Source organism: Corvus cornix, chromosome 20 (assembly GCF_000738735.6).
Source record: "Corvus cornix cornix isolate S_Up_H32 chromosome 20, ASM73873v5, whole genome shotgun sequence".
NCBI lineage: Eukaryota > Metazoa > Chordata > Aves > Passeriformes > Corvidae > Corvus > Corvus cornix.
Window position 1 is genome coordinate 6,378,702 of NC_046349.1, and position 25,286 is coordinate 6,403,987.

Below are 25,286 nucleotides of genomic sequence, written 5' to 3' on the forward strand. Positions count from 1 at the left end.
AGGTGAATTGTTAGAAAGCATTTTGATTGTGTGGCATTTTATCCCTTTAATTACATTTTTATAAATTTTAATAACTTCCTTTTACAATAGATGGATTTAATTCACTTGTCTGTGAATCACTGATAACAGCTTTCACTACTGATGTTTGCCTAAAACTGTTTCTAGTAATACTGCAGTTTTAGAAACATTCCTATTCAATTCATGGGGGGAAAAAAAACAGGAACAAAGTTTAGTATCCAGCCCACATCCTCCATCACCTGTGAAGCAGGATACTCCTAAATTGTGGAAGATGTGTCTTCCTGTCTGCATAGGAGAGACAGATCAACAGAGACACTTCCCACTTTGTCTCTTCCTCCCTCCCCTAAGATGAGCCTCCTTGCCTCTGGCACTGTGACAGCCAAGTACAAAACTCAGTTCCTGAGGGTACAAACGAAGTTGTTTTGATATCAGTATTCTACAAAAACAGAAAAAAAATTCCACTCTTTTGGTTTCACTCTAGCACAACATGCCCTTCTGGAGAATCTCTTGTCACGCTGACCTGGAAGCTCTTCGGCACGCCCTGGAACTTGAATACTTGTAGCAGACCCCAACATCTTAGCACTGGGAGGGCTTCACTCAGACTCTTACATCGGTTCCACCTACTCCTCAACATTTTCTTAGTAAAAAAAATCCCACAGCAACTGCAGTTTTTCTTTTTTTTGAAGGAGAACCCTTTCAGTGGAAGCCTTTAAGAACTTGCAGCCAAAGAATATTGTCTCAAGTCCTCCTTCCTTTGGACAGAGGAAAGTCCTCCTGATAGTCACTGGGATGCTGCAGTTGCTGGCTAAGGTGGAGGCATGGAGCTCTAATGGCCTTTTTGCCATCAACAAGGCAAATGCTACAAATCTGGGCCTCCCTGTCAGCGTTCTTGGTTTTGAAAGGGGAAGAGGACACAGCAAGGAGTCTGCACAATCCATCCTATCACATGGGACCTTCTGAAAATAGGAGTGAAACTGTTGATTCTTTGTTTTGTTCTGGTTTTTGATTTTTTTTTTTTTTTTGTATTTTTTTAATTTATGAACTAATCTCATTACTCTGGTATTAAGCTCTGTACCTGTGTTTTTCATCTGGCTTTTTGGGGGTGGGGAGGGTGGGGAAAGTCTTACTGTTCTAAATTAATAGTTCATTTCTCCAGAACAAACTCTGGGGACAATCATATTGTGTACATGAGTAGTAAGGACACATGGTACTGCTGGTAAGAACTGTAGCTGTGTTTTTGAACCTTACCAAGATGGTACATGGACTGTGCATGTGTCTACACGGTGCCTTATGCTGCCATCTTGGGGCTGAGGATTGGGAAAAAGTACCTTGTGATGAGTGAAAGGCATTAAATAAAAACATGTTTACATTTTGGGGGACTGGATTACCTGCCTTCTCTCCCGCCACTCTTGAATCTAGAGGTAGGATGTGCAGTGTGTGCTCCCCATTTCAAGGCTGGCCTGGTAATCTTGCTGTCAGAACATTTAAATTCTCTGGGCCTGGAGGAATCTCTTACTTTGAAAATGGCTGATTGTTCCTTGCTGTGGCACCAGGTAAGGTCAGAAGGATCAAAGCCCCTCTGGAAGGAGGTGTTAGAGATGCAGCAAGTGCTACAGCCCTCACCGCTCAAAGGGTTACACAAGTGCTCCACAAACCTGAAGGATATTCCTAACCTTTAAAAACATTTAGAGAAAACAGTGCTAGATCTGAGAGGGGATTTTCTGCAGAGCTAAAGCAGAAAATCTGATCCTAAATTAATCCAAGGCAGCAGCCCCACAGCAGCTGTGACACATCAGCATGACCAAACCCAGCCTTCCAGCAGATGCTACGGGGGCATTTGCAAAGAGCTGCTCTCTGTGCTTAGCACAACTCCATCCAAAATGTCACTTTTCTAGCAGAGGCAGTGCTGTTCTCAGGGCTTGCTGAGCAGAATTTTTTCCTCAAGGTTTCCCAGCTGTAAGAATGATTTCCTTCACTTGTGGTATAATTTCCTATTTGTGACAAAGTCAGTGGAGAATTGATTAATGCTTGCAAGATAAGCTCTCTGGTAAATAAACTTTTGAAAGAGGAATAAATGCCAGGGATTGTAGATTCCTAGAGAAGCACAACTTCAGCTTTTAATACCCCTTCAATCAGCTAATTGATCTGCCATGAAATTCCAAATTTAACACCTGACTTAATTGAGTCAATTGTCTGAGCACTGATTGGTTTTTTTTCCTTAAAGTTTCTTGGAAGATTTTGCTTTCTGAATATATTTAAAGGTTTGAAAGCTCTTGGTTTTGTTGCTGACATTCTGCTTTAGCAGAGCTTTGGGCAGGACACACCAGGGTCAGGAACACGTCTCTCACTCAGGTGTCAGCACTTCCTTCCAGGCACCATGGCTCTCAGTGCAGCAAGAGGATTCAGAATTACTGTTTACTGTTCAAGATTTACTGTTCCAGGGAATTTATCATGGATAGAAGAGGGGATCTACAGCAATTTTGTACCTAGGAACATTAAAAAGGTCTGGGAACATGCACAGACACATGTACAGGTCTTGGCTCAGCTCCTTCACCTGTGGTTTTATGCATTTCTACATTTTCTACATACTTTTCTAGGATTTGGTCACTTGTTATTTTGGAGGAGGAAAGAAAACAACTCTTCTGTAGGAAAAAACCTCCACAGGCTGGAAAAGGTGTCAGAAAGCAGTGTACATCTTGTACATCTCTTTCTTTTTCCTCTAACACAAGGCCTCATTTCAGCATCCAGATTCCATGGGGAAGGCCAAAACAACATTTCAAGCTTTCCAGTTTTGTGCTTTTCTGTAAACAGTAGCACTGGGAACATGAACTGTGGTTGCTTTACAAATGCACATAACAAGGTAAATGCAGGAGCATGAACTTCAGACAATATTCACAGATTTTACTATGAGACATTTCACAAGCTTCCTGTTTCTTCTAACTTATAATTAAGACACACACACAGAAGTCTTGCCCAATTCATGCCCTCTTGAGAGGCTACAACTGCACTCACCATGAGAGGCCCCATTTCTAACCCACAAATACACCTAACATGGTGTTAGGCTGATGTGTATCAGTCCAACCCCAATCCAACCAATGAATAAATGTTACACATCAAACTGGACACACTTGGATCCAAAGGCCCCACACTTCTGAGACAGAAGATGCCAATGTAAGTGAAATTACCTGTGATCTGGAGATTGTGCAGAAATGAACATTCCTCCAGATTGAACCAAAACTGGAAATCCAGGAACACAGAACATTTTTCTAAAACAGTTTAATAAAAAAATGGTGACGTTTCTTGAAAAATTGGAGAAACCCAAAGCATATCGTGTGTGTCACCTGTCTTAGTCACAAAGAAACACAATTGTCAAAAAAGATATTTAAGTTTAATACAAATTTTATACAAAGAAAATGTGAAAAAATACTTCCATATGCTAAAAGCAATTATGCTTCACAAATAAGGCCAGCTAGGCTAGTTTTGACACAACTGCAATTAATGAATATTCTGTTCTCACTTTTTTTTTCTTCTAATACTTTTTTCCCTCTAATCAGGGTACTAGCTGGAGACTGTACAAACCGCATTCTTATATAAACAATGAGAGAAATCAACATGACTAAAATGTACAACAGAATGTACTGGAATGATATCATACAATTAATTTTCTCATATACATACATCACCTTTGCTTTGTTCAATGCTTTCGTTTTACACAACATACAAAATGGGACTACAGTCTCAGTGTAACAGACAGCATCTCCAGGGGGTACTTCCTCTCATACTGTACTGCTTCATGCTTACATAAAAACATAAATTCCATCATATAAATAATACATGCTCTGGCCCAGCATCAAGAGTCCTTTGCCCATGTTTCCCAATCCATGTTTTTCTCCACACCTAGTTCTTTTTCAAAGTCCTCTGGGAGGATTTTAAAAAAATAAGAAAACTGTAAAGCATAGGAACAAACTTTACTGTCCTTAATCTTTGATATCAGTATCAGAAATCCTGCTACAACCAACTGCTGTTACACTTTCCAAATTCTCTGATCTTAGACTGAATGAAATTTTAAATTAATTTTAACCTGTAAGCAACATGAATATTGTTGTCAGCCTGGTCATTGTGAAAAACAGTGTAAATTTTTATGGATTTCAGATCCACATAATTTGCCTAATAGAGTTAACTGAAAAAAGATATCCTTCATCACTTGGTTGTTCAGAGAAATTCCACAAGAGATTCAAAGTGCAGAAATTTTTTTCACTCCAAACGGAAAAAGTTGTTCAGATTCTCAGATTATTTGATGCAGTTTCCCAAGACCATTTTTCAGCATTAGGTTGTGATAAGGCTGTTTTAAACCTTCCTTTTCCAACTTCAAACACTCTTTATAAGTTAAAGTCAATACAAATATAAAAAAGGAGATGGTACTCTAATGACATCCACAAATTGTACATTATTTACAAAAGAAGCATAGATTTAATATGGATCTTACCTGTCCTCAGCTTTTCTAAGCCAGCACTAATGCTTTACATTAATGTAGTGTAATTAATGCTTTGTACACATACACAAAGCTAAAGTCTGAACCTCTGAGGTTAATCCAAAGAACTGTGTTTATTTGTCACATTTCTATTAGATTTATTTATTCCAACAACTGTATGAACTTCTTGTTAGCAGTTAGACTCTTCGTACTTGGACTGGCATTGTGGTCTGAACATACTGAACTCCAGTTCTCATTGCCACTGTCCCAGCAGAAGGACTTACCACTACAGGAATGGTCTGTGGATTAAAACCAAGAGAAACAGATTGTTATGTTAAAGGTCACATAAACATGACCACAGAAACAGAGATTTATTTTCCAGGGGAAATCCAGAACAAGTTCCAATTTTGTGCAAGAACTAATACCTTTATTACCGCAGTATTACCTCATTCCGGGGGAGAGAGTAGTGCATTACTTCCCTATAGCCAAGAGTTTCTGTGTTCTCATCACTGCTATAGAATTACAGGGACAGGAGGTGCTATAGGGGTGCACACATTGTCTGTGCTTGGAGGGTGAGGGTTTCAGAGTTAAATCCAGTTATGTATTTTCTGCAAACTAACACATGGGAAGAAGAAAAAGGGCTAAGAAAATCCTTTGTCATTTGAAAAAGTTCTGACAAATCAAACTGGAGTACAAAAATACCCTTGTTTATAAGTATATTCTTGTTACACATTACTTAAATCTTTTTCCCCAAAAGGAACTTTCCCCCATGCATTCAGTCTATACAGAAGAGAACAAAGAACATCCATTTGAACAAAAGAAAGTACTTAATTTAACTTCTGCACAAATTAATAGCAAAAACATCAGCATTACTGGGAATTGTCTTACACACCCTGTAAAAATATTAATATAGAATAAACTTTTCACTTCCATCATACAGATCATGATTTATACATCTCAACAAATGGAGTTTCAGGACATCTCTATAGGTGGTAATTGATTCTACAGATGCAGAGACAAAGGCACAAGAATGTTAAACAATCTGGTCAAGGTCACATCACTCTGGAGATCTGTAAGAGGATTTATTGAACCTAAAGTCTGTATTTTAACCTTCCTCCAAAAACGTGAGAAAGTCTAGAAATGTCTCTACCATACAAACTGCAAAGTGTGTTCCGATACAATTCCAGTGATGCACAAGTGGTGATCAAACGCATCTATTTCAGTTCACAACATCTTGTGGAAGAAACAGGGAGTGAGATTTTGAGGAACCTGAAAGGGATGCCCAGATCATCCCCCAATGGTAGTGTGACATTCCAGAGAGAACACGGAAGAACAAATACAAGTTCACTGAAGCCCAATGTTTTCCCACACTGATTCAAGAAACCACATGAGTGTCTTAATGATATTCCAGAAAGACTGTGAGTATCCCTGCTGAGATGGATTACAGCTCCTTTGTGACTGAGTCTGTGCCTTCCAGAAGCCTACTCATTCCATTCCCCAGAATGCAAAGATGATGGGTTCATATTTTTACATTATTTTAACTGCAGAAAGAATAAAAAACAAACATGGGACCAATTTGCTAAATAAATTCCAGATTACTGCCATTTTGTAATGATTTCAGATGTGTCTACAAGGTTCAATGGAAACAGTACCCAGAAAGTACAATGGAAGTTGTTCAGAGGAAGAAATTCCTAGTTGGACACAAAGTGCAAACTGAATTCTAAAGAAGCCATTATGTAAGTCACTGTCAGTACTAGAGATGGGGAAATTAAGGTTGCCGCAGTTGCTTTTAAATATACGCACTTACACACATGGAAATAATTAAGTTTCAGTTCTTAGCGCGAACGGAATATGGAATGTGCGAGACTCCTTAAATGTGTTAAGATCATTCCCTGAGAGGTAAATTTTCCACCTCTGCCAGTTTTACACATATGTACATTTTGCATACATATTAAACATGCACTAAGGTTTAAAATTATTTAAATTGCACGTGCAGTCATTAGAATACAGAGGTGTCTGTAGCTGTGCAAGACTAATGCAAATGTGTACAAAGTTATAAACATGCACAAATAAAGTTGGAAACCTTTCACACCTTCCAGTTCTGCTCTACATAACTCAATACACTTTGTGTTACAGAAAACTGATGAGGGTAACTGCCATTTTTCTGAATATTACACAAAACCACCGTAGGATCTTACAACCTCGCAGCTATTCACAAAAGAAGCCTGATGTCTTAGATGTCTGCTATTGGATTTTAAAACACATACAAAACCTTACTGTTAATGGTAGTTCAGTCCAAGCAACTCAGGGCCAATGCTGCAATGGTGCACAGTGGTCTCAGCTGAGACCAAGTGGAACTGAAATGCTGTGAGGAATGTGGGAAGTCTCAATCCCCAGTAAGAGCTGTGTTTGTGTGGAATCTGATGGCTGTGAAGCACTGTTTGTGCATGAGCACATATCCACCAACACACACAGGTGTGTCCTGCAGCCGGGGGTGTGCACAGGGAAAGAGAGACAGAGGAACTTCTACAGCACATCAGGCCTCACAGTCACAGGGTGGGTTAGGTACACTGTTAAGTCAGATGAAATACTACACACTGTTATAAATTAAGTCAGAAATGAAGTCACCCACACATGGGTTTGCCTGCTGAACCCACCACAGAGGCAGAGCATGTGCCATGACCAGGGCAGCATCAGCTCAGGAGCTGACTCTGACATGAGCACTGCAGAGCACAACCAGCTGAAATAATGGGCTAATATGGTCTATAAAATACAAAAATCCAACTCACTTTTGTCCCATCTACTGTGACTGACACTAGGGAATTCGGTTGTCCTTGGTTAAGCCTTTGATGGAAAAAACCCAGGTCTGATTCCAATGCGATTTCTTGTTTCATAATGCTAATGTGCAAGACTGCATGGGAGAGACACTGCTGACAAATGCATATCCTTTTTTACAGGTACTGAGATGTCACAGGAATATCAAGCATAGCTCAGAAATAATTAAATCTCTAAATCTCTTTAGGATACATAGACAAAACGATATTTAAAAGATATTTTAAATGAATTCTATATATTTACATTGATGTTGTGGTCAAGTATATACATGAAACGGACCAATAATGTGAAATGGCCTCTGCCTGTCCTCAGTGCCTTTGCACTTAAAGATTTCTGAATCCTTGCAATCGTGAATGGAGTGAAAGGGTGGAATGTTGCACAGCAAAATAAAGCATTTTGCATTGCAAGTTGAGACTATACCAGTGAATTCATCTCTTGATACAACACCAGACGGAGACAACCCCCCAGAGATACTGAGCAATTTTAATGCCAGGAACAGCATTGCTGCAGACTTTAAATTATGATGTTGTACTTACAATTGTGGGTTGAGTAGTTGGAATATAGGTGGTGGTCTGCAGTACCTGGACCAGTTTTAAAGGCTGGTTGCTTGTCACACCTGCTGCTATCTGCAGAGACAGCACTGGCAACCTCTAGAAGCCTCAGCTTTTACATAAATTCCACCTAGTTGTTATATTATTATTATTATATGAAATTTATGTTGGATGTTTCCTTTGTGTTAAAAATTTGCATCTTAATGAATTCACAGGTTACTTCCTTGTTAATGAAACAAAATTCAGATTATGAACATCATCAATGTATACAGCATGATGTTTCAGGTAGAACATCTATATAAAAGCAATTCCATATCTGTTTAACTGGAATATTCCCTGGCAGGTTTTAGGTCTCATATTCCCTACTTACCCAGAAATACAAAGCTTGTGCTGCCATAACAGTGCATACAAACATTAACCGAATGAGCCAGTTTAACCAACTTCATCAAAATACTTAAGTGAAACAGCACATTCTTTTCCCCCTCTTCAAATCTGTTCCCCAAGTTACTCCCTTAGATGACATTTCAAGCCGAGAGATCTAACACCAGACAGTAGCAAAAGTGTCAAGAAATGAACACAGCTCTCTAGATTACTATGCTTCCCAATTCTACAGGACTATCTCAATGAGACATCATGCTGGAATCACAATACTACAAAATTAGTTTGCTTTTAATATTTTAAAATACAACAAGGCTCCTACTGATGTGGAGGATCATGTGTAAAGGTTTGAAGGATCAGCCCCACCCCCCTCCCCACTAAAATTTTTCTTTTAATAAATCTTGCAAGGGCAGAAAAAAAATGATGCCGAAATTGCTAATAGTCAAGCCCTACCTAGAAAGCAGAATCTTCTCTATAAACATTTTCTATATATGCAATGTTAAGTCCCTTTTTTTAGAGCATTTGCTCATCCTTGCCCACTGAAAATTATCAGAGTAGATGCTATGGAAGATTTCAAAACTGCTCCGTTAACCGTAGATCCAGGTGAAGTGTTGTATAAGTGTTATGGAACATTGTGGTACCCTAATGGCAGTCTGTGGTGAGAAAGTAAGTTGGTTTGAATGCAGGTCTTGAGCTTGGCCTCTGAACCCCCAGGCAAGAAGGGCTTGGAAGTGCTGCAGTCAGTATTGCTTATCAGAAGGCAACTTGTATCGAAAGATCCAGACCAGAAGCTACACTGATGGGTCCTGGAGAGAGAGAGAGAAAGAGGTCCAGTCCCCCTTGGCTGGAAGGATGAATAAAGCCAACACAAGGTTTTACTGGGAATAAGTGAAGGGGAAAGGGTGTTCCCAGAGGACAGAGGAGGTTTTTTTTACAAGATGAAGAACAAAAACCACAAATCTCTATCACTCCCCAAAACACACTCTTTGAAATAATGCAAATGGTTACCAATTCCTGGCTTCTCCAGGGAAGCCTTTAGGGGAAGGTTTCAGAGAAATCTTACACGTTATTTTTGTTTGAAGTGATGATACTCACTGTAACACACTCTTTGCTTTTATCAGCTGAACCTTCCTTTTCCTTAGGGGTGCTGGCTGTTTCTGTGGGTGTAGACTGCACACTTGAACTGGGCTGGGATGATTTATTTAGTGTTTCTGTGCTAATTTCAGTATCTGTTTCTTGCTGTGTCGCAGTAGCTAAAATAAAGGAAAAAAGGATGAGGCTACTACTCATGGGAGCCAGTCCACAGTCCCTCCTCAGGGTCCCACCTGCACATGAAGAACTGAGACACTGTGGATCCATCCACCCACCCAAACCCCCTCAGCTGTGAAACAGGCACCATTACCTGACTGTGTGCAAGATTTCATATGCTCAGGCCAGTGAGCTTGTTGGCAGGGGTAGTCACAGTAGCTGGTATTCCAACAGCAATAAAAGATGGCCTCTTTCTTGCAGTTGGCACACCATTGCTTCTTCTTGGTTTCATCCACTGCTTGTTGCTTTTCCAGTTCCAGCTGCTTCTTCACTTCAGCAATCAAACGATCTCGTTCCTGTTCCAGGCTCTGACGCATTTCAGCCATTGTCAGTTCTACTCAAAATCCAGAGAAAGATGGGTTTGCATTTCTACCCAACAGCAAGGAGCAAAACACTAATATGAGTTTAAAGACAACATGACATTAAAACTAGCAGTCAAGGTATTCCCCAAGTTTGGGCATCTGTTTCATACCTACTCAACAAATGCAAGTCTTCCATCTTCTTTTCTTATTCTGGCACCATGATTTTTAACCATTACCTCCCATTTGTTTAGCACTGCAGTTCTGGATGTCCCACAAAGGACCAGAATACAGCACAAGCACAAAAAGGACATATGCAGCTGCTGCTAACATGCTTTTTCTTTACAAGCCCAAACTTTTGTTCTGCTTCAATAATCAGAAAATACAGAGAATTCCATTTCTTCTCTCATCTAATTTGTTCATCGTATCTTGGTGTCTTTACAAAGAAAAATGTGGAAGTTCCAAGGGAGACAATGTGCAGCATCATGTGATGAGAGTAACACATACTACAAGCATTTCCATTTTCCACGTAGGACAGTACCTGACACACTGTTTGGGACTGTCATTTTCATACCTAGATTATGTTTCATTTCTGAAAGTTCCTGTTGATGCAACCACTGAAGTTTTTCTATCTCAATCCTCAAACGTCGAATCTAAATATTAAAAATGTAATAGTTAGTAATAATAAACAGGGTGTGGTGTATAATACATAATTATTATATAAAAAACCACGCCCAAAGTAATGAGCCATCATTTACATCAAGGCTCTTTCACATTAACATGAGGACAAGACAATAGTAAACCCCAAAGCAAAGTGTGATGTATTCTAAATACTTGTTTGCTAGATTTGCTCACCATAAAGAGCACAGGATTCTTTGAAGACAAAAAAATTTTATTAAACTTAACTCTTGATTCCTCTAAAACTGTCAAGTCTCAAATTTCTGACTGGAATCAAGAACCTATTCCTCAGTGCTGTTTGCATTTATTAGTATGACATTGAGGCTTGGAAAAGCAAGGTTTTCTATTCACTGTGGATCACGAATACAAATATCTTTGCTCAAAACTTTGACTTCCTTATTTTGGTTAAAACAGGTAAATAAATCATCACACTTTGAGCTTTATTTGTTCCCATTCATACTTAGTTTGCACTGCTTAATCTGCTTTTTCCAATGTTAAAAAAAAAACCCTTAGAAGATATTAAGTGCTACCCTTAGGGAAAATTAAAAGCAATGTATAGCATTTCATTAAAAATGTTAAAAGTTCAAAGTATTTTAAAGAAGTATTAAAACTATGGTCATATGGTCATGTAACTGGAATAAGCTACTGCACTACACAGCTTACAAAAATTTTATTTTCAAAAAAACTGACTTAATTTCTAATTTTAAACAAGGTGACAAATGCTTGACAGAAGATTTAAGGACCTGGGTTTGATGGCTTAATGCTTATCTTACAGAGCCCACAGATATTAGTATCTCTTGACAATCTCCATATATAGTACTTCGTAGATACAGTTATGTGGCACATTTTTATACATAAAAATACTAATTTGCATTTTTCAAACTTAAAATACAAGTTGGTTTTATTTTTAATCTTGCACTAACCTCAGCTATTGTACTTCCAGTAGTATTTTTTGAAAGATCATTATATATTTCAGTCATTGTTCCTTTGATGGCATCCATCATCTGAAAGACAAAAAGAAAAAAAAATTCTTTTATATATATTTTTAGTAGATTCCCACTTTCATTTTCTTTCAAGCCCTCTACTGGGAACCTATATTGCTACCCTTCTTTCTCTGTCTAAATACATGTAATTTACCTGGTTCTACTTATTTAGAAGGTAGAGCATAACAGTTTTGATCAGGACTCTGATTTTTAAGTGTCCTGAACTGGTGAACTGCTTGACCTTCTACTTTTCTAAGAAATTGCTACTGATATAATTTATCAACAAAAAATATATAAGCACGAATCTGGGGAAGAAACTCAATGCAAAAATATATAGTATTCATTGATTTTTTAATCTAAAGATCTAAGGGAGTATGGAAAGCTCATGTCCCTTCCCTCACTGTCACTGTGATGAGACCAGTACCACACCCCTTCTCTTGAACAACTTAGCAACTGTTTTAATGCATGAACACACATTTATGACAAGTTACCACCTGATGAAACTATAGGGTGTTTTCAAAGAAAAGTACAACTTCATTAAAACCTTCCTCCAGAACTTACTTTGCTGGTGTATTTAGCAATATCTGCAGCCACATCAGCTGAAGCTGTTGCAATTGGCAAGTCTGTGTTAAGTGAGGAAGAAAGTGTGCTTGCAGAACCAGAGCTGGTAACCATAGAAATAGGCTGAGTACTTGTGACCAAGGTTATAGTGGATGTGGAAGTGCTCTGGGTGATCTCTTTTTGCTGCACAGCTAAGAAAAGAGAACATTGAGTGGATCAATCACACAAGGAATTATGAAAACAGTAGGCAAACTTCTACCTTCAATATCTAACTTAACTGTCTGCACATAACCATTTCAGACTTGCTTTATTTATACAATGGTGCCATCATATGATTAATTACACAGTGCCCAGCCACTGAACTTGTACATAACTGTAAGGCTTAAAGGTAAGGAAGCAAATACAACTTTGAACCTTATCATCTTAGACTGGCCAGTGCAGAAGTCTCCCTCAGTTCTAATGACTTATCTGCTGAAGTATTTTAAAAAATTTATAGTTTTAAGAACAAAACTTTTCAAGCTCTTTTTACTGATTCATATTATAAAAGATGTCGTCATTGCCAATATCCTCAGTAGTGGAATTACTACTTAGTAATTGGAACAGTAGTGGAATAAACAAGTTATTCATCTTCATGTGTTATATTTTTGTTTATGCCCATTCAGCATATGAGGAATCTATAGATTGTATAGTTTTCACTTGATAGATTTCTAGACTATAATATTTAAGATGGAACATTGCTATGATGTGCTTAATAGTAAACAGTATTGAAAAAACAAACTCATGGGCTGAACACGAAATTTAGCCCATACTATTAAGGTGTATATTAAAAGTATGATTCTGTTAAAGGTTTCACATCTAACTTCTCCAATTTTCACATTTGTTTTTCCTCACTGAATATTACTGTATCAATTTGTGCAGTCTACAAGCAGAAAGACACCACTTCCTCCACACTCAAATGACAGAAACAAAAGCAGTTTGGGACCAGAGAAATGAGCCTCTGTAAATGTCTGTATGTGAACCTAAAACCTCTCTCCTCTAAAATCACCTGCGTGCCAGTGGTGTCAGCAGAGTGGAGAATGTGTCCTCATTAGGCACAGCAGTAAACATTTCCATTTATTAAGCTGAAATTACAAATGAAGCTGATCTACATAAAGTTGCTGTTAAGTGAATCAACAGCAGCACAGGCTTGTATTACCCTGTGCCTGCTATTGGTGAAAGCTCCAGCAAAGGGATGGCGAGAAAACAGTTGTGAAAACATCCTGAAATGCCAGAGGTGTTTGCTCAGTAAACTAGCATCAAAGTCTTGTTAAACAACCGGGATTTCAAAGACAAATCCTGGAGCCTGGGTAATTTCATTGTTGTCAAATTATACTCTGAAAAACCCTTCAGACCAATTGCCTGTCAGACAAAACTGGAAGCAATCTGTAGATGCTGAGGTGACACTGGTAAACATGAAGTGGAATAGTTAATGGTTTTAGCATATAATCCAGAAAATGGTTCAGTTCACCCTTCCAAGTCTGTTTTGGCTAAGAAAAGCAATATACAGACACACCAAATTTTTTTGTCATTAAAATAAGGAGACATGACTCTAAATACACACCAGAAAGAACAGGTATGGTGAGTAACTTGTATTCTAAAGGCACTTATCAGAGTAGAACCACACTTAGAGATTTTGTTTACACACAAGAACTCTTGGCTGGGCACCCCTGGAGCACTGAGATCACTACTGGGGAATTTGAGCACCACGGGCACATTGGGTTAGAGAAGCGTGTACCTTTAACTGCTTGTCTTGTCTGGTATCTTGTCCCTTGAGAGGACTGAGGCTGCTGTGACTGAGACTGCTGGCTCTGCTGCTGCTGCTGTCTCTGTACCTTCTGCATGTGCCATTTCTGAGAAGATGTCTGGAATTTATTTGAAGAATTCCACACCACCCGCTGCACAGCAGGGGCGGTTTCCTTGGGCAGCAGAGGCCTCTGCTTTTTCACAGGGCTTCCTGTGGCAGCAGAGGGAGCACTGACAGTAGAAGCAGCACTGGTGGTTACTGTCACACCGGCTGGGGGGGTCTGGGATGCAGAGCGGGTGAGTACTGGAGTTTCTGGTAGAGGCTGGGTGCTTGCACTGGAGGAAGGTGGAGTTTTACCTACAACTAAACAAACATAAAATATTATGCCAGCTTTTCACCAACACATCTGATTCATTATTTTCCATCTAGTTTTTGGAACAGCCATATATACCTTCCAGTCTGCTTTGAATTATTTTCCTCAAAAGTAATCAATATTCTACAAGTAAAGTCATTTCAGTCTAGTTGAAGTTGGTGGCAATTCAGATGCATCAGTAACTAAGCAAAACAAAAAGCACAAAACCAAGAAAAACCAGCTTGACCTCATGCAGAAGATACGTGAGAGGTTCGCACTTATTAAGATGTTGCTGCCTTACCACTTCCACCCATCATCCCAATTGCTTTCAGGAGAAAAAAAAACATTCTAAAGGATTAATGTCTGAGCAGTAACTGAAGGAACAGCACACTAAGAACTTTCTAAACAACAGCGACCTGACATTGACAACCAAATGCAGATGACACCAAGTTGGGCAGGAGTGCTGATCTGCTAGAGGGCAGGAAGGCTTTGCAAAGATCTTGACAGATTGAATCAATGGGCTGGGACAACTTAATCAGGTTCAATAAGGCCAAGTGCTGGGTCCTGCCCTTGGGTCACAATCACCCCCTGCAGCACTGCAGGGGCAGAGGGGCTTGAAAGCTGCTCAGCAGAAATGGACATGGGGGTGCTGGAGATAAGCCAGCATGTGCCCAGGTGGCCAAGAAAGCCACGGCATCCTGGCTGGTATCAGCAGTAGAGTGGCCAGCAGGATCAGGAAAGTGATTGTGCTGCAATAGTTGGCACTGGTGAGGCCACACTTCAAGTACTGTGTTCAGTTTTGAATTCACCCAGAATATGTATTATTTCTTTGCCTCTCTATCAAAGTAAAATTTTAGGATTACTTATTATTTTGACCATCACTCATTTAGACCACATGAATCAGTGGTTCTGAAATTCATAAAGCTTAAATTAATTAATTTTTAAACAAGAATACCCAAAATTACAATTCTCTTTTTATTTTATAAGCCTATTTCTTGATGACCTCATAGTAACATTTATGCATTAAGTTCTAAGATTCAAAATTCAGGAGCATTAAGTGGTCTTCTAAAGTATGCTTAGTTAGTGGATTGAAAACACTATTTTAAATAAAATGATTGAGCCAATATGCTATAAAATATCAACAAGAAGATAAAAAGTTCTATGAAGAGTAAAATATTTTTCAATCTAACCATTTAAATCTGGTTTTCTATTTTCTGTTGTCAAAAGACTAACATGCAAAACAAGCTTAGCAAAAGCATATTACTCATTGAGATTGCTTTCCTCTTTTAGCAACACAAGAACAAAGTACAGTATCTCAGACAACAAGTGATTTAGTTGTTCTTTTGATTATGACTGAGAGTATTTACATTGATTTGAATGGGTTCTTATGCAATTTCTATGTTTGGTAAGTTCTAATTTCTTCTATACCAGAAATGTTGGGAGGTCAATGGAAATTTAAAGATTCAACTGAAAGTGGTAAAAATTGCAAAATAAACTCTACATTTGTCACACAGCAAAAATTAGGGATATTCATAGTTCTACACTGCTGGAAGGAAACAGCAAAACAAATTTTGTTTAAACCAGAAACTACAATGGGCACCAAAAACTTTTTTCATAATCACAAAGTATGAACAATCACTCCTAAAAATTGTTTTAATATCGATATTTTTATCTTAATGCAAAAATAAAGGTAGCAATTCTACCTTTGGTAACAGTCCTACAGAAGAGAAGAAAAAAAAAAAAAGGAAATCATTTCATCCTACCATCTTGTTTAGGAGAAGGTTCTTTAGATTCTTTCTTGTTTTTCCTTCCTTCACGAGCACAATGATCATCTCCTAGATCGATGACAAGTTCGCTCTCAGAATCAGAGTCCAGTCCTAGATGCACAGTTGGAGAGTCTGTTTCATCTTTACCTTTCAGCTTTTCTTTTGCAGGATGCTGTAAACTCTTTCCCTTTTCAGAAAATTCTTTTTCAGTGTCTGAAACGGCCTTTTCCTTGACCGGTTCTTCTGTTTTCTCCACTTCTGGACTTGTGCTTTTAAGTTCCTCCTTGTCTTCATTCTGAACTGAAGGCTTAGGTTTTTTTTTCAAGCTCAATGATTCTTTGTCACTTCTTGTACCTTCCTTGTCCTCACCATCCTCTTGATCATTCTTTGATTTCTGATCCTCATCACTATATTCACTGTCACTGGTATCGGACTTTTCAGAATCTTCAGAGTCACTGTGTTCTACTGCAGTATAAACAGCTTCAGATATTTCATTTATTCCTAATTGTGGGAAGGAAAGTACATTGCATGCTGACATCAGACTGACTGACATTACCAGGAAAATACTCTATATACTGGAACAAAGTGTACACACACCATTATCTTAACTGTCAGTCCTTAAGCTACAAATCTTAGTGCTCTATCCCAGCACCACAATGTATAAGAATAAACTTCTACATACTCCAATTAAGATTTTTATTTTATTCAGTGGCCCTCCTTTCACTGCTTTTTCCCACTACCTGCAAGCTCTTTTGTTCAACTCCCAATCCTGGCAAATACAAAAATAAATTATTGTTATCCACAAGAAGCCATCTTAAAAATCAGCAACACTATTCACCTGATAATAGTTACTTACATTCATTCTAATTTGTGTAACCGACACAATTTAGACAGAATTCTCCAACTTCTCAACATGCAAAGCAAACAAGACTATAATCCTCTCATACTATCTACATCAGCATGGTACAAATACAGGTTAAAAGATGAAAGCTTTTTGACAAAAATTTGAAGCATCAGGTCTCACTGTGTTATAAAGCGAACTAGTTCAGTGCATTCTACTTGCCTCAAAGAGTTCAAATATCCTCTACTCTTGTTTTAAAATGTAAAATAATTACGGTTTTACTATTCAAAAACTTATTTAAGTGTATCCATCTGATGTCCACTGTGTTCTTGAGGGACACTCACCCAGTTGTGCTTTACAACTCTCTATGGTCTTGTCAAGATTAAGCTGGAACCTGCTGCGGATCTGCCGCTTGGGAGAGATGAGCTGCACAGGGGTGCTCTGCTGCTGGACTGACTCGCTCAGCTCCTTCAGATCCATCTCAGCTTTGCTACGATCTGCAAAAAGAAACAGAAACTAAGAAAAATATCTTACAAAGGGAACCGAGATCACGATCCAGATAAAACAAGTTTCACCAAAGAGCAATGCAATCAGGAACATACTGCACGTTTTTTAATAATTATGAGCTAAATAATAACTCTAAAATGACTACCACAAAAAATGGATTCTTCCTCTCTTCACACACAAAACACATGCATCAATTATGGGGACATTTTCTTCATCAATGTGAATTTTTCAAGAAATCCCCATTCAGGTTTGTAAAGCTGTCTGACAGCACCCCTACTAAACCACCATTGCTATCTACTACAAGGAGTACCACCTTCACAGAGAAAATTGAATAGAAATAAAAGTCTTTATAGTCATCATTTTAAATCCAAAAGTTAGGTCATGAGAACACATACAAAAACGTGGATTGTTTCACTGGATAGATTAGTAAATTAAAGATAGAATAATACAGTATATGTCAGCAAAATCTTGAGTTTTCATCTACATGTATAGAATTTTCACTCTGAAATGCACACATCTGTCTGCAAAGAGTACACACTACAGTGCTAAGGCTGAAACTGTCTTAGCAACTAAGTTTCCCATTTTTGCTTCAATTTTCCCATTTCAGAGATGTATTTCTGTAGCATAAGTCCTTATCCTTTACCCTTCGCTGGGAGGGCTGACACTCCATCAGTGCTCAGGGCACCGAATCAGTTGGAGTTACTTGGGGGAAGAGGAAGGACCCATGAAGAACAGGGAAAGAATGAAGAGAAGAATCATGTTTGGCCAGTTTAGCTCCTTCAGCTGGCTTGTGGTAGGATTAAAAGAGCCAATGCCATATGCTGAAAAAGACCAGAGGCCACGGAGAAGGCAAAAGGCAACACTGGCACAACGTGCATTTGTGCTTTATTTTCAAGTTTCATTCCAGAGCAGTTAAATATGACACAGTGTTGCCTTATTTTACTTTATATATATATGTGTGTGTATATATATATTTATTTACAAGACATTTTCTGTTGATGTGCAACTTAGAGAAAAGTGAAATAAATACAAAACACTGAACCAATGATTCCTCTGACCAGACATCCTTTTAAAGTTTGAATTTCATATCAAGGTATACTCTTATTGTTTTTGCCTCTGTTATCCAAGGGCAGGTCCTATAATATCAGGCACACGGGTTTTTCCCCCCCAAATCCCTGTATATCTTGCTCATTCACACCTCCATTTCTCAAATTAGCAAGTCTGCCAGAAACAACAGATGGCTCATTTCTATTATTTTTCCTTCCTTTTTTCTGAATTGCAGATCATTAGAGTCCTCCTAGCACTCTGCTCAAGATACAAAGTGTCTTTGTTTTCTGGACTCTCACTTCTGTGTTTGCAGAGAGAATCCCTGTCACATCACATACGACGGAAAAATTCTAACATCCGTAGAAGAATCCATGTCTGGCACAGCTGACACTATTAAATGAAGAACAGTTGCCATTTTCACTCCCATCACCAAAAAGTATATTTAACACAGGAAATTCCCCTAAACCTGAAAAAACCCCAGATATTCTACTTGAAAGCATACAAGCACTCCTTTTATGGTATTGCTCATGGACCATAACATCGGATTTTCCCATCTACGCTATTTATTCAAAGTGTTCTATGCTCCAGCTGATGCTTCCCATCTGTGGCTCAAACAATTGCAGCACTATGTATTTCTTAATGTTTTTCCAAATGCATCAGCTGCAGTGCAGCAGGAGAAATTAATTCTACAATTATGTCCACACATATAGCATGATCCACTGAAAAACAGACTTGTGAGCTTGTATCCAGAATCAGAATATCTGTAAGGCACTGAAGACATGAATTCATTATTTGAACTTAAGCCTTCCTGAAATACCTGGCTAACACCAAGGTGCAAAATCCTGGTTCTCTGTGTAGTATCACGTGGAGGTAAAAAGTAGCCAGAACTGAATCAGAATGCTCACAGGAACAAAGCATGACTGAGGAAACTGATTTACATCTGTTTGGCTTGCAGAACTATTTTACCAACTTAGTACTTACCTACTCCATCTTTCAAAATTCCACAATCCCAAAATTTACTTCTAGGGAGTTTCAAGACTTCAAGAATTCTGCTAATTCCTTTCATCGATCTACCTCCCTAGAGAGGGATGGTCAGTGAGGAGGTGATGTGAAGTCAGCAAGAGAGAAGCCCTAGTAAATCCTAAATCCTAAAGATCACAAGAAAACCTTGCCAGCAATTTACTTGAGAGACGCTGAATGGTGAAGAGCAGCAATGTTCATGTCATTACAACATTTAGAAACTTACCTACTGTTTAGACACATTCATTTGTACAGGTCAGCTAAGGAAAAAATTATCCTTTAACTACTTCCTTTCATCAACAAGGAACAATAACTTTCTTTCACAAAATAAAAAACCCAGTAAATCTGATGAAACAATAATTACACATGTGACTCATTTAAAGACCTTTGTTAATTTAAAGCCACGTAACAAGCATGATTGTTCATACTATGCTGCACTGATACCACCATAATTTGTTCAGCTGTAAGAATATTAGGTTTTCAAACATCAAGACTAACCAAGATTGAGATTCAGAATGCTTCCTGGAGTGGAAGTTCTTTCTTGCTTAGCAGAAATTGGCGTTGATGCTTGAGGAGAGAAAGGTTTGGGGCTGCCTGACAAGCTCCCTGCTTGACCTGTTCTTGTTGGTGCTGGAGAAGCTGAAAAAGTACAAAATTAATAAAGACAGATTTAATACTACAACACCTAATCATGACTATTCTAATTTTTTTTTTTTATTTCTTTCCACTCTCCATTCATTTTGATAGCTACAACTATTTTCTGCTATTTAAATTGAAGGGGTTTAGTCACTTTTCAAGATTATTCATTCCTTCTCAATGTGTCAGAGAGAACTGTCATTTCTTATCTGTGATACTGAAAGTTAAATGCATCACTTTTTCTAAAATTTCTTCATAAACCAAGTAATAATACAGCCTGTCTTTAAAAAGTACATGGAATAAAACTAGTCCACTACCAAAGTCCTGTACCTCCTTTCTTTTTTTACCTGTATTTTTGTCAATGAAGTCCATGGATTCTTCACTGGCACTAAAATGACTGGAAGTTGCTTTTTTCTCTGCATCCTGTTCAACATCAGATCCAGTGTGAACTGATGAGTTTGTACTCATTGGTGACCGTGGCATATCTGTCAGTGAAATCCTGCGACCTGTGCTACTGCTCAGCATGGACTTGCTCATCAGAATCTTGGGTGACGCTGTCATATCAAAATTCAGTTTGATTTTTTCTTGTTTGTCTGTCTTTGCAGTTCCAGCAGCTGGGTTTGCAGGGTCTAACAACATTTGGTATTGATTGTTGGGAGTATATGGTGTCCGGAAAGGTGCATAATTAAATACCCCAAATTTTCTACGAATGTTATCAACATAAACTTCCATTTCTTGCATTGCACTATTGAAGATGCTTTTAGTCTTTTTCACAGAAAAAGGAATTTCTTTAGACATGAGGTAGCAATTATTTATTGGAACCCAGGCCCTATATATAAAACAGAGAAAGAAAAGATAATATAACTACATTTCATACTGTGAATTGACATTGCCAACTTTTACGCACATACTAATTTATTTTTGCCGAATCATAAAGATACAAATAGCTCAGATAATTTTAAAGAATCATCATTACATTCTTTTAATATTTCAGTGTTTAATTTCTGTAAGTAAGCAAACTGTATGCCTTGGATTATCACTAGCTTATTTTACTTTACCCAGTAGTAATAAAACATGACTTAACACTGGTCAAATATGACAAAATATTCCTAATTGGAATAGTCTATATAACTGCAAAACAACCATTGCTAAAGAGTCTATCTTTCTGTCATGGCACTAAAATGTAAAAAGCAGTTAAGGAAAAGAATACTTCACAAGCACCTTCTTAGAAACATTTTACCTGCCATGCCAAACTCCTCAATGCCAGCAAAAGTTCTATCAGCAAGTACTGGACAGATTTGATTTATCTAGAAATGAAGCAGACCCTGAAACTGTCTCCCAAGATCCTAAGATGCCAGGAACTTTAACTTAATTATTCCGTGGCCCTATAGACTTGGGGTTTTTACAGCACATGTTTATAGATTTATATTTCCAATTCATGACAAATTAACTTGTATTCATCATGGCCCTGCCCATCTAAGCAGAGGATTCACAAGTACAGAAAACTCCCTTTGGAGCAAAACTGGCATTTTTAACACAGGTTATATTTCTGTATTTTTCAAACCTACAGGTGTGTATTTGTTCCCATGTTGCTTAGACAACATAAATGACTTCATTGTTCTTTTCCACCATTAAGAACTGCAGTTCTCCCCAGCACAACACCAGACACAGGAATTAAGTTGCATACTCACCAGACTACGTATGTAATCATCTTACAAACACAGCTCACATTCTACAGACATCATGTAACGAACTAAAACTGTATTTGCTACAGTATTACATAGTTTGTTAGGGTCAAGGCTCTAAAGACAGGATCCAAAAACTTGTAAACACACAAAATTACAACGTGAATTTTTTAAGTACGGCCAAAGGCATCCTTTGGTTAAACTCCCACCTGTCATGTTGGCCAAAGAAACGGGCATCGACTTGCCCATCTTTATCCCTCAGTGCTTTAGCAGGCCAGAATGGAAAGCCTTTGAGTTTAGCCCAGACCAAAGGGTGGGGATTGCTCTAGAGGAAGAGGCAAAATACACAGTAAGAAAACGTAAGCAGTACTACCTTCAAATCTAATAAACATGATTTTTTAAAAAATTGTATGTATTACTTAGATTCAATAAAGATCCAATATGCACAAGGCAGTTGCCAAATACGAGATTCCATTTTACTATAAACATAATAAATCCTGAGAGGACAAAATGATAAAATTGTACTTAAAAAACTCCCAAAACATAAAATCTTACATATCTTGATTAAACTTATCGTAATTGCACGTCTTTATTCATTTATTTTTGATTAGTCCCCTCCAAACATGTAGCATAACATAAGTTACGCTAGAGCCAATCTTTGAAACACTCTAATTTTCACTTAGGCTTGTGTCTTGGCAGATCATGAGACACTAAGAAGTCCTTGACTTAGGGTAAGCACTACTTAGCAACAACCAAAACATTAGTGTGTCATCGACATTATTCTCATACTGAATCAAAAACACAACACTGTACCAACTACTAAGAAGAAAATGAACTCTTATCCCAGCTGAAACCAGGACAGCCCATGAAAGAACTTGATGGATTATACACTTCTACTTAAGAATTTTAAGGAGTCTTCCCAAATTCAGTTCAGTATTAAACAGAAAACATACAACCCATCAACAGGTCACAAAAGAAAAACCAAGTCTAAACTGATGCACATCTGCAGAAAGATGTTCACATTTCAGAAATCCTCCGAGCACTGAGGGTACCACATGTAAGCACAGGTGGCACAAGGCAGTTACCTTATATTTGAGGACAGAGAACTTGTGAACTGGTTGCTGACAGCCTTTACAACTATTTCTGACTGGACCAATCCTTTTGTGAAAACCTGCAATCTTAACAGTTAAGTATCTTGAGACAGTCTGACTCCACAAGGATGATACGCCAGCACAAACTACGAGGTAAACTACAGCAGCTTCCCTTGACTCAGTAACCACCACAGGTTTAAAACAAAGAGGGGGTAACAGTCAAATGAGAGCTGCTAGTTTAATGTAGTAGCTAGACTACCATAATTCTTAACTTACACAAGGCTCACAAAACCAATTTTCGCGTTTTTGGCAAGCAGCTAAGTAACATTCCGGACATACTTCAATTTCATTCATCTGAAAAGAAAAAGCAAAGTTATTGGAGAGATTAAACAGAGTCCAAAGTGTGAGCATTTGCATTTATTTAGAGGAAAATCATATTGTTACAGTAAAAGAACCACCAAAAAGTGCATCTATGCATCAGAAGATGTCGGTCTCTTTTTCCAACTCCAAATATTCATGAACAAGACAGGTGCCTTTGAGCAGAATCCATATATCCACTTTCTTCTCTTCCCTCCCCTCCCCATAAGTCTCAATTATAAATAGTGAATATCCTAGTGGAAGACACATTAGCAATGCCCTTGTCCAATGCCATTCTGCAGGTCATGGATATCTGTACCTAGACATAAGGAAGCCCTCAAAAACTATCGATCCGCAATACACACCTTATAAACTATTTATTATGTCACTCACAAATACATGAAATGGAACACTAAACATACAGAAAAATTAATTTAATTGGGGCACTCATACCTCATGCTCACAGATTTTGATGATGACTTTTGCTGTTTGTGTCAATTTGTGATTTCCTGAGGAAACAATAAAATACTTTAACCAAGAAAATTGTTATGCTAGAACTATGATAAAATCAACAGTTTCCAGATGTAAAAGTCATTCATGAAACCAAAAGAGAACATCTAAAAAAACTATGTAAAAACATATGCATGAACTACATGTTTACAAAAGCAGAACATCAGCACTTTTCTTCTCAATGTAACATTTAATAATCTTTAAATGCTCCTTTTTGTGGCCTATTGCAGCCTTCCCACCACTGGCACACTCTTTCAATGAGGGATGTGCTGTATGATCTTCTCAATTAGGTCTCAATTAAGTGCTGCACAATGCAAAACACTAAAGCAATTTGGGGGTTGGAATGAAATGATGTGGGTTGGATCAGGTCATATAAGGTCCAAACTATCCAATGATCCTATGAACCCAAACCATTCCATGATTCTAACTTATTTCAGATATGTTTTCTCTAAGGTGGAATGAGCAAGTGACAGCACAGGCTGTATCTGGCCCTACAGTTTTATTTATGCCAGTTGTTAAAAAAAAATTATGGCATCACGGTCATTAACAGGAAGACCCTTTCAGTGTAGAAGTCTACAAATTGCTCCATGACTTCAACTATGTTAAAGTTTCATATCTGAGGATAGATGTACATATTAATACCTACCCCCATTGTAAATAATGCAGTTGTGCAAAATCCATTTGGCATCAGCCAAAAATGCTTCAGTGCAACCGTACATTTTCTTTTTAACATTCTGTAAAGAAGAAATTAAGAATGCATCAGGAAAGAGAAGTTAATAAAAAGTGACAGCTTTTTCCTGAATGCTGTGTCTTATCAGCCATACAGTAAATAAAACTGACCCCTGAAATTGTTCAAGGCCAGGATGGACAGAGCAACCTGGTCCTGTGGAAGGCGTCCCTGTCCACAGCAGGGGGTCAGAACAAGATGAGCTTTAAAGTCTCTTCCAAACCAAACCAGTCTGTGATTCTTTGATACTTATGATTCTAAATGCTTAAGAATCTATCAAATTCAAAAGGTGCCTTTTGACTGCCCCAAAAATGTATGAACTGTCTAAATTAAATCTAAATAGTGAATTATTTAGATCAATATCTTCAACATTTCAAAAAAACATGGTTCCTAACACAGTGTTAGGAACGTGATGTTTCTGCAGAAAAATGTCCTTGATTTCTTCTACTGATGTATTATCACTCCACAGCAGTTTTAATTTTTACAAGACCCAGAAAAAATACTGGTCACAGTACATTAGACAATATGTTTGATATTACAGTCTACCCAGTGGGCAAAGCAATTTGATTAAATAAAATCAGTCCCATGGTTTTGTTACACTTTATACCATAAAGACATTGGCCTCCACTGTGAGGACACAGAGAATGAAAAGTTGTCTCTTCACCAGGTCCTGACAGAACAAAGCTCTGCAATGCTTCACTCTTCATTAAGCAATGGAGAATGGAGAATTTCATTATGTGTACTTTCAAATTACTATTGAAGTGAGAATGAAAGTTCCATTATCCACCTCTTGACTGTTTCGTTTTTCTTCCACACCTCAGGTGCAGTGGAGATTACAGTATTTGTTGAATGATCAGTAAAATGAGTCTGAAATGACCCCTG

General features: G+C 38.0%; 2 protein-coding genes across 12 annotated transcripts in view; one reads left to right on the plus strand and one right to left on the minus strand.

Moving 5' to 3' along the window:
* EYA2 (EYA transcriptional coactivator and phosphatase 2) overlaps window positions 1-1,397 on the plus strand; it is an 86,558-nt gene extending 85,161 nt beyond the window's left edge. For all 6 annotated transcript variants that reach the window (XM_039563773.1, XM_039563774.1, XM_039563771.1 and 3 more), the window contains one exon: window positions 500-1,397. In XM_039563773.1, the coding sequence (XP_039419707.1) occupies window positions 500-580 (81 nt within the window). In that variant the 3' untranslated portion in view covers window positions 581-1,397. The remainder of the gene's footprint in view (window positions 1-499) is intronic.
* A 1,949-nt stretch (window positions 1,398-3,346) lies between these two features.
* ZMYND8 (zinc finger MYND-type containing 8) overlaps window positions 3,347-25,286 on the minus strand; it is a 49,824-nt gene continuing 27,884 nt past the window's right edge. For 5 of the 6 annotated variants that reach the window (XM_010396985.4, XM_010396981.4, XM_010396982.4 and 2 more), the window contains exons 7-21: window positions 24,324-24,411; window positions 23,621-23,676; window positions 23,087-23,164; window positions 21,929-22,044; window positions 20,382-20,863; window positions 19,897-20,037; window positions 17,169-17,321; window positions 15,981-16,484; window positions 13,857-14,228; window positions 12,083-12,273; window positions 11,462-11,542; window positions 10,435-10,513; window positions 9,656-9,895; window positions 9,349-9,506; window positions 3,347-4,788 (exon numbers count right to left, since the gene is read on the minus strand). In XM_010396985.4, coding sequence (XP_010395287.2) covers window positions 4,687-4,788; window positions 9,349-9,506; window positions 9,656-9,895; window positions 10,435-10,513; window positions 11,462-11,542; window positions 12,083-12,273; window positions 13,857-14,228; window positions 15,981-16,484; window positions 17,169-17,321; window positions 19,897-20,037; window positions 20,382-20,863; window positions 21,929-22,044; window positions 23,087-23,164; window positions 23,621-23,676; window positions 24,324-24,411 — 2,841 coding nt within the window. In that variant the 3' untranslated portion in view covers window positions 3,347-4,686. Of the gene's footprint in view, window positions 9,060-9,348; window positions 9,507-9,655; window positions 9,896-10,434; window positions 10,514-11,461; window positions 11,543-12,082; window positions 12,274-13,856; window positions 14,229-15,980; window positions 16,485-17,168; window positions 17,322-19,896; window positions 20,038-20,381; window positions 20,864-21,928; window positions 22,045-23,086; window positions 23,165-23,620; window positions 23,677-24,323; window positions 24,412-25,286 lie in introns of all 6 variants that reach the window. The other variant, XM_010396986.4, reaches the window with a different exon arrangement.